The following is a 10165-nucleotide window of genomic DNA, read 5'->3' on the forward strand; positions in this document are numbered from 1 at the left end:
AGTTTGCGCTCTGCAAGTGAACGACGCCTTGTGGTGCCATCCCAAAGAGGTTCAAAATCTCTCACGGACTCAGCTGAGTCTTTACTCATTTTCAAAAAACATCTAAAGACTCATCTTTTTCGCCTGCTCTTAACCAACTAATACTAGTACTTACCTTTTCTTTTCTATCATATTCTAAAAAAAAAAAAAAAAAAAAAAAAAACCCCCTGGCTACGTTTTCTATACTAGACTAACTGAGACTTGTCATACTGTAGCACTTGTATACTGTTGTTGTTCTCTTGTTGATCTGATTGCTTCTATTGTTCTCATTTGTAAGTCGCTTTGGATAAAAGCGTCTGCTAAATGATTAAATGTAAATGTAATTCAAGTAAATTTATTTGTATAGAGTTTTTGACATTACAGCCTTGTAAAAATCATAATGTTATGACTATAATGTTGTCATGATCCCAGTCTATGTTCCCCTGTCTTGGTTTTGTGGACTCTTTGGTTTTCCATTGTTCCTTTGCTTATCTTGTCAGTTTCCTTGGTAATTGATTAGCTCCTCTCCCTTGTTACCTTGTTATCCTGTCTATTTAACACCCATTCAGTTCCAAGCTGCCGAGTATTGTTTGTTTATTGCCTTTTAGCCGATAACAACATTACGGAGCCATGTCTAGCCATTCCCAGTCTAGTTCTTATTCTAGTCTCGTATATCCTGGTTTCTGATTCTTGCCTGTGTATCCTGGATTTACCCATTTACCTTGCTTTTTTGGACTGTGTTTGCTCCTAGCTTGGACTATCGCTCATGTTTATGTATTTCCCCTTTTATCAAGCCCTTTGGATGTTGTTCCCTGATCGAAGATCCCCACTTGCCCTAGGACTACTCCTGTGTTTTGCCCATGCCATACCGCTTTGCTACTGTTTCGACCCTGTCTGTGTTAAGACCATGTTTATTAATAGCTCACAGATGGATACGTTCACCTCACATCTCTGTCACTCGGTTACAGATGTCTTGGTGCTTTAACATAAAGTAAGTTTCATGAATGTGTGATAGTGATGAACAGGCCTGTTTGTTTGTGACCAGATACTACATGAAGCAACTACACCACCAAGTGGTTCCTGTGAGAAGTTTGGAGACAGACAGACAGACAGACAGACAGACGAAAAAAAGTAAGACAATTACATATCAATTGTGAAAGATAAGGTTTAATCATGTCAATCTTTTTTATGGTGTAATTTAGAGTAATTCACTGCACTCCCTAAATTTTACTGGCTCTTATTGGTTAAGCAGAAGTCAGCATTTCTAATGAATTATGTCCATTGCTATTGTGCATCAGCCAAGCTTTTGTAAATGCATTTATAAATTAGATATTATAAATCATAAAGGGATATTTAAATAGGTGTCTTATGATATTATTATATTCTGAAGTATACATTTTGTTCCAGCTTTATTTTTTCCTGATAAATTAGGAAAAATAAATGTTTTGTAAGTAGGCCTACTGTTACATGTCACTGTATTAAGCACACAACAAAGGAGTAGAATTCAAAAGCAAGAGTTTCTTAATAATAATTCACAAGGAAAGCACTGGAAGTCACAAAGAAACAAATATAATACCAGACGACCTAATGAAAAACTAAGGGCTTAAAGGCATGGATTAATCAGTATGAACAGAAACAGGTGAGGAGCTAATTAATCAGAAACCATGGAAACGAATGAGGAAACTCGCAAACAGGAACATAAAGAAACTAAACCAAAACAGAACAGAATATAGATGTTACACCTACAATGTACTATTAAGTTAAACTTTCAGTGTTGTAATAATTATAATTACAGGGCAGAGTCCATTCTGCGAAAATGACTGATTCACTGTAGGCTATATTATTCCTCTTTTTGCATGGCTACTTGCCAAATAAATATGTGGACACAAAATATTGATTAGTTAAAATATCAAAATATTTCATCTCACCATTTATATAGTCTATTACAATGCACAAAACACAATGCCTAGCAACACAACAAAAACTGCAACAATATTACAACAGTACATTTACTCGAGTTCTCTGAGAATGGTTTCTCTGAACTTGATGACTTGAGGTGCAAGAGTAACATTTACAAGAGATCCAGTCTGTGGTGTGATAGGACAGACGTGAAAGTAGTTTGATTTAAATGCTTGATCTGTGCGTATTTCTCTCCTGATTCAGATGAGATTACTTTTTTACAGGAGAAAGCAATATTATGAATAAAGGACTCATATTTAGTTGCAAGTAATAGTTTGAAGTTTAAAAAGATCTTGATGATGGTTTTGTTTCTTACAAACATGTAGCTTTTCACTTCACAATGTTAATTGATGAACTGGAGTCATGTGGATTACTTGTGGATTATTGTGATGTTTTTATCAGATGTTTGGACTCTTATTCTGAAGGCACCACTGACTGCAGACAATCCGTTGGTGAGCAAATGATGCAATAGTAAACTACTCCAAATCTGTTTAGACGAAGAAACAAATTAATCTACATCTTGGATGGCCTGAGAGTGTGTAATTTTTTTATTTTTGTGTTAAATATTCCTTTAAGCTCCTAATGTCACAAAGTATAAAATAGTCCAAAATATTGTGTGTGCATTATTTGATTATATAAGTCATTTAAAGTGAACACACTCAATGAGAAGAAAAACTGTACCCATATAAGGAGGAGAAAACAGTACACATGTTACAGTGGGTCTCATCTTTGTTTTCTCCGGACACCAGTTTACCATAACCCCTGCCTAAGAACTCATTATCACACCACACCTGTTTTCTATCAGTGACACTATAAAGGTTGCAAGGTAGTTGGTATTCCACAGAAGACAGTCATGAGTGTGTCACTTTGGTTCAAAATTGTGAGCAAAATATGTTTTGCTTTAATAAAACACAATGTGAGCAATATGTTGAACTAAAAATCCACACCAAAGTCAGCCTAATTATTATTATAATATTTTTTTTAATTAAAAAAAAAAAAAGTTTGTTGAAGGAATGTTGACACAGACAAGAAATACAAAGAAATACATTTTCTGCAAGATAATATTTATATGTTACATTTGTAGCTGAAGGGGATACATGTACTTATTTGTGTGTGTACAGTATATACTTAACTGTATTATGGGGCAAATTTGTACCGGAAGTGAGCTAAACCTGACAAAATCTCTTGAGACCTCCTTTTAGGGATGTCCTTTTTTGTATAAAAATAAATTTATTTTTACTGAATGGGGTACCTCGGTCACCACTCCAGTTTATACCTAGTTACCTAAAGAAACAACCAAATAAATAATAAATCAATAATTGTATGGATCACCAATATGACTAATTCAGGTTCTGAAAATGAAATAATACTCACAACTTTTGTCAATCTGTAGATTCCCATTGGAGCACGACACGTCCACATATGTTTTCATCTCACTTCCAGTATTCCACCCATCTCTACAGTTCAGTCTATACTTTTCTGCATGCCTTATGTAGACCTTTTCTTTAGGAAGCTGTAGATTGTACTTCTCGACAATGTCATCAATTTCACAAGGTCCTACGACACAGACAAACATAAACATAACATTAAAAACAGTACAAAACTATTACAAATTAAAATGACAAAAATGACTCACTCAGGCATTTCGGAGGAGTCTCCCAATTCCCATCCACACACTTATAAACGTCCTGTTGCTTGGTAAGCACATAGTAAGACTGGCAAGTGTAAGATACTGCTGTGATCACTTCATCTTTTGTACTGTTGATGCTGTAGTCTCCATGTTGAAGATATGGAGGAGGTGGACATATCTTCCTAAACAAATAGCAATATCACATTTACATTTACATTTACATCCATTATCCAGCATTTTAGTGTCCATGCAAGTTTGTACACTTCATTCTTATGGAGACTTACAGAATTTCAGTTATTTCATATATGTAAGGGATAGTCCATAGCTATTGTTATGCATTACACAATTTTAATTCACAACGTAGAGACAAAGAAACACTTGAGGCGCAGCTAATTATCCCACTCAACATGGTCACTTATGAGCATTGACAAGTTAAAGCTGTCATTGATGTTTTAAGCACAATTTTTTACTGGATTTTTTACTGGGGCATGTGTCAAAGTTGACCCATCTAAATTTTCATTGGTCCCTCCACAAAAAAAAGTAGCAGTAGCACAAATAAATACAACAAAACAAAGGGACATTACAAATTAAATAAACAGTTATAAGTTTTTAAATCTGACTCGTAGTATTCAGGAACAAAAATTGAATAATCAAATATAAAATGACAGTGTATAGTCTTCTTCACTCTATAAATTAAATATTTGTTAATCTTTGTTGATGCTACAAAAGTTATTCAGCCAAGAGCTGTGAGTGATTTTCTTTTTGTCCTTTGTTGTTTAATTATTATTTAATGACAGACAGCAGCAGGTATATTAGGCTGCTGTCACTTTAAGAGCTAATGCACAGACTCAGTATACTGACACACATTAGGGTTCTCACATCAGAAAATAGCCTATAATGTAGGATTGATGCTGCCTTCACATGCTTTTGGAATTATCGTAAAAACAAGTTTCCTAGTCCAAAATTGTACACGAATGACAACTTCAGAAGAGGGAAGTAGGCAATTTTCTGATAATGTGTGAATGTTTGTCTCAGATCTTTCTGCAGTAACTTAAAACTGTGATTAAACGGAATGGAATATGAATGCAAAATTTCTTGTCAACTCACTTTTGCAGTCAAACGTTCCGTTCCATTTTCCATTTTGACACATCAAAACTCCTCTTGGAATTTCATTGTATGGTTTATTGCACGTGTATTTCAGTACCTCAAAGTTGCTGTATTCAGTTTTCTCATCTGACAGTGTCACAAACTGCAAGTTCTTTGTTGGTTGGGAGCACTGAACCTTTCCTAGAAGAAGCAAAATATATACAAGATACAATTAGTTCAATGTAAGATGTTAATGTTGATGGTAGTTCAGATGGTAATCAATTATTAAATTTGATTAACACTTTGATTCTGATTTATAGAACTCTATAACACATTTTAGAACAGAAAGTTAGTGGAATATGACTGTACCTCCACATTGTGGATATGGGTAATTCCACCTCCCATCTGGCAGGCATTCAATTGCACGTTGGCCGTAAAACCTCATGTTGTTATCAGTGCATCGAAAAACTAAGATATGTCCAGGTGTATAAGGTAACGCAATGCTCGGATATGCAAATAGAATTTCTATATTTTTGAGTTCTTGCTCTTGACAGGTACCATCTGTGTATAAGAAGGTAAATTATTTTTGAATACCCAACAATACATTATACATTAGTCATTTTTATTAGTATTACGCTAATATAAAATTCAACTGATGTGTGGTCACAGTTGCACACATGAAACTTGAAACATGGATCATTCAATCAGAATGTATGTTGCATCTTACAAGTTAAAAGTATTTATAGAGATTTATGATGCAATAAAATAAAATCAAGATGTAACATACCAGTGCATTGCTGTATGCCTGTCCACTGGCCCTGGGGATTACAGGTGATTTGTACAGGCTCCTCTGGTTCAAATCCAGGACGACATTTATATTGTATTCTTGAATTGATTCCGTAGCTTGGTCTCTGAGGTCCCACAATCTCTGCATTTGGAAGTCTTGGTGGGCCACACATAATTTCTAGAAAACAAACATCCACATAATTTATATTGTATTCTTGAATTAACTACACATTTTGCTATAAGTTTGATTGCATAATTGCTGTTAATAGTGTTAATCGTCTGTTTGTTTACGTCTTTTATTGATTTTTCTGAACATTTCTGCCGTATACACATAAACTGACAGTCACCACTGATAAGCTACTACTAAATTTGACAACTTTAAAGGACTTCATTTCTACAACTAGGACAACTTTAAAGGACTTCACGCTTTACAAATAAACTTGAATTGAATTGAATTGAATAATCACAGAATTTAAATTATATTACTTTTTGAAGATTTTAACATAGGACAGAACATACCAGCACACAGTGGTTTTGGTGTCCATCCGTCTCGTGTACATGTGGCCACTGCTGCTATTTCACGATATCCAGACTCACAACTGTACGATCTCTTTGCTCCCAAATTCAGATCTCCACTAAAGTAATATTTTGGGAGATACACATGCTGGTTGATTGGAACTTCACATCTACTCTCTGAAACAAGATTCACATGCTTTTGATAACACACAATGAATTCAGCAGTAAATCCTGAAGTATTTCTCTACAATCTTACCCTCACAAGTAGGCTTGTAATCCCACTTCCCATTGTTTGTGCAAGCAAATGTTTCCTGTTTACTAAAGACCTGGTTTTTGCCAGAACAGATAATCGACACCATTTCTCCAGCTTTGAAAACTGTTTTTCCCAGTGGAATGGTTCTTATTACTTCAGGTTCGGTTACCTCAAGCTGACAAGTTACTGTAAAGACATAATGCACAGTTAAGTTTAAATAAATGTCAAGTATGTCAAAAATTTTTGTGAAACTGTAATAAAATTTTGCTTGCTGTTTTATGAATACTGCATATTCAGACATACTATACATCGGACTACTGCTTTGTGTATGTTCGGACTGTATTCATGCTATACATGATGTTTCCAGGATTAATTATGTTAGGTTCTGAGCCTTAAATAAATCAAGAAACTGTGGTATTAACCTATGCATTGTGGAACAGGCCCGCTCCAAACGCCGTTCTCCATACAATGAATGTTACTATTTCCGTCTAGCTTTTTGTCAGAAGATACACACTCAAAATGAATAACATCGCCATAAGTTCCTTCCTTTGTGTTGCCCGATGCAGTAACATCCCCATCTGTGTGAATCACAGGGCATCTCACCTCTGTGAAATAAATAAATGGATTTAGGTTGGGTTTCCTGATAAATCGCTCTCCATGAAATGTTATTTTAACATTGGAGCAATGCCTGTTTCCCAAACCAACATGTAGACCGCTCACTATTAAGTACAACTCAAACACATCGTTAACGGGAGCTGTCAGGTCCCAATTTTCTACTGATTTCTTCCGATGCTTATCTCCCCAACGTGAAAATTTTGCACTACTGCATTGCAGCGACCTACAGAATACACCGTCTATAGACTACTAATATATATGTATACACACACACACACACACACACACACACACATATATATAGAATAGATAGAACATTTAAATGTCCTGCTACACGCAAGGCTGGAGCAGATTTGAACCTGCCACTGGAAGATGAAGAGGATGAAGATGGGGAAGAGAGATCACACTAGAACAATTGTGTAGAAAAAGAAATTGTTAATACAAAGAAATGCAAGTAACACACTGAATTAAATGTGAAAGTAGAAAGACTGTAGTATTTTCTTGGAAAACATCTTCCAGTAATATTCATTTTATTTACAACTTAAATTTAATATTAATAATTATTATTATTATTATTGATTTTTTTAATAGTTTTTGGTGGTTATTTGTGATTATTTTTCATTTTTATTTCTTTTTTAGTGATTTTTTAGTTTTACTTTGCTAACAGGTTTTTTATTTATTATTATTGATTTTATTATTATTATAAGCTGACCTATATAATAATTAAAATGATTAAAAACAATTATATCACACCTTGACTGCTCTTAGTGGAATATTATAGCTGGTCTACATATGTAGCCTAAATTCAGACATATTAGGTATGCACAGAATGTGGAGTAGAAATTGCTCTTAAGTTACTCTTTTTTTTTTTTTTTTTTTTTACAAAAAAGCATTTTTATGCTCTACTTTATTACTACAGTTACTTTATTTACTACATTTTTATTTGCTACTTTGATAACATTGATTCAGAGAAATCTGCTGTGGATAAGAGTACGTTTACACAACAATGATGCACTACAAAACAGAAAAGTTTTTCCCTTTGCGTTTTTTGTAGAGTTTTGCGTACAGGTGGCAACGCTGTCACAATGATCCCTGTTTACAAGTATCCGCGAAAATGACTAAAATGTTATGTTACGCATGCCAGGCCATTAGTTGGTGATGTCACTTTGTAAAGAAACACATACATTCCTATATACTAAACATGTAATACTTCTGTGCATGAAGCCACTCTTTTCACTAATGTTTGTAAATTACTAGTACTAGTATCGTTTTTTTAAAAACTTGCACTTTGAAACCTGTGTTCAAAAGTTTGTGCCCCCAAAACGTTGTAGTTGTGTAACTGAATGACCAAAATGCATAAAAATTTTCAGTTTTTAGTTGGAAACGTTATTGTGTAAAGGTTCCCTAAATCCAACCAGCATGTTGCTAACGTTCTACGCTGTGCTTTGGGAAATCTGGCAACCCTTGTGGTGCTGTAAGTAATGTTAGCAGGTCTTTTGTCACTGACATGCCCCCCTAATTCTGCAACCCCCACCTTTTTGGGCGCAACCAAGTTAAGCAGGAGCAACTCAAGCTCAGCATCTGTTTTAAAATGCTTTGGAGCTTTCGTCTCACTTGATCGTGAAAGAAGCTGTAGTAATGCTCATTGTCCATTGTTCATAAACATTTCTCATTGTCCAAACTCATGCAAAGCACTCCAAGTTGATCTATTACACTCTCAGTGCACGATTTCCAACAAAATATGAAGTGCCTGCTTTGAATGCGCAAAATGATTGACAGGCAGAAAGCGCCTCAAAAACCTTCTGGTTGTCTAAACGATGCTTTTGTTTTACATAGACTAGGCTGTCACAGAGCTGGCCTGAAATATTTCATTGCTATCATTCAGTGATTAGAATCATTTTTCCATGTACCATGCTATAAAAATTGCTTACAGCACCTTAATGAATCAAATGACAACAGTGCAAACAGATTTGCAATAAAGCCTTCCCTCACAGACAGGGACAGAATTATCCCACCCTTTGATTCTACATTGACGCTGATTGATTCTGCTTGTCATTTCGTACCTACAAACACAAAGTTTTTAAGTTTTTATTTAGTTGAAGATGTTATGTTTGAGAGGACATATTTGAGAGAGAGGACGGAGGGAGGATGATGTGATTGTTTTTTTATGTTTTGTTAGTATTATGCACTGTTGCTCCATAAGTGTAATCTCTCCCCTCTATAAGTTTAAAATCACCATTTGGTGTTTCCCCTGGGTGACCACATTTTTTCTCTACAGAAATCAAGCAAGTGTTACTGTGATGAGTGCAAATCTGTTCAGGTGCAAATTTTAAGTTAATAAAAAATGATGTGGTCACACTGGCTGTTTTCTTACTTGAGCATCTTCGTGCAATGAATGTCAGCCATTGTCCATTTTTACACTTTAACTTATAAAAGCCGATATAACCTGTCATGCAGTTCACTTTCACTGTTTCACCATCAGCGTATGAAACATTTAAAACTGGTTGTGTGTTTTCGTATGTAATGTCCTCTCCAAGACATTCTGAGAAGCACAAATAACACACAAAAAGATGAACTAGTCATCACCTTCTAAAACCACTTAAGGTCAGTAAAAATTGTTGGAAGTGCATATAATATGTATAGCATTCTACATATGAAAATTAAAAAACTCACCTTGACCTTGCACAAAGGTAACAGAAAACAGGAAGCAGGAAAAGAGGAAGATTTGTACAGGAACTCTCATTTTCAGCTCACCTCACAAACTGACTTGAGCTGTAGTTTTTTTTAAAAATTTTTTTTTTTTTTTTTTTGTCTCTGTTTGTATAGTGGGGGATCAAAAAGTGAATCATTTACCAAAGTCAAATGGAGAAAGCTTTTATACCAGACCGCCCCTGTGACAGCCCACAAGGATTTTTCATTTAAAAGAAAATAAAGATTTATCTGATGTTTACATTTAAGAGAAGTCAAACTTCTTGATTCACACTTTCATCTCACACAATAACAGGAAGGAACAAAGGACGAGATCCAAAATGACTGCAGTCTTCTCTTCTTTCTCTGTTTTCTTTCGCTTTCTCATTGAATTTGGTAAAGGTACCAAAAAGTATCATAAGAAACAACCATATCAGCGGGTGATGCAACCAAATTAAAGTTTATTCAGTGGGAGACAAACAAGATGATCTAGGACATTTGTCAACACACGGCACAATACTAAGTATGGAGAAATTAAAGCCCTTTATGAACTTTGATCTGGTTGCATCACCAGCTGATACATGAATATCAGGTTGTTTCTTAAACTGTGTCCC

The 10165-nt window shown here is 34.9% G+C and overlaps 1 protein-coding gene and 1 long non-coding RNA gene across 3 annotated transcripts; both read right to left on the reverse strand.

The window, feature by feature from the left end:
• Positions 1 to 2707: 2707 nt before the first annotated feature.
• On the reverse strand, positions 2708 to 3788 carry LOC109046647. The gene is made up of 3 exons (XR_006153164.1): positions 3614 to 3788; positions 3352 to 3534; positions 2708 to 3261 (listed from the first exon to the last, which is right to left on the reverse strand). It is a non-coding gene; the product is annotated as an uncharacterized LOC109046647 (long non-coding RNA).
• Positions 3789 to 4655: 867 nt separating this feature from the next.
• LOC109057351 (complement factor H-like) lies at positions 4656 to 9681 on the reverse strand. 2 transcript variants are annotated; one of them, XM_042711876.1, is made up of 7 exons: positions 9537 to 9681; positions 9238 to 9405; positions 6252 to 6434; positions 5999 to 6172; positions 5481 to 5657; positions 5063 to 5254; positions 4656 to 4894 (listed from the first exon to the last, which is right to left on the reverse strand). In XM_042711876.1, the coding sequence occupies exons 1-7, from the start codon at positions 9604 to 9606 to the stop codon at positions 4671 to 4673; spliced, it is 1188 nt and encodes a 395-aa protein (XP_042567810.1). In that variant the 5' UTR covers positions 9607 to 9681; the 3' UTR covers positions 4656 to 4670. The 2 variants fall into 2 exon arrangements, with proteins under 2 accessions (XP_042567810.1, XP_042567809.1); XM_042711875.1 differs by lacking the exons at positions 9238 to 9405; positions 9537 to 9681 and adding exons at positions 6671 to 6853; positions 8850 to 8928.
• Positions 9682 to 10165: the final 484 nt, after the last annotated feature.

The sequence above is a fragment of the Cyprinus carpio genome, chromosome A22, assembly GCF_018340385.1.
Source record: "Cyprinus carpio isolate SPL01 chromosome A22, ASM1834038v1, whole genome shotgun sequence".
Taxonomy (NCBI): Eukaryota; Metazoa; Chordata; class Actinopteri; order Cypriniformes; family Cyprinidae; genus Cyprinus; species Cyprinus carpio.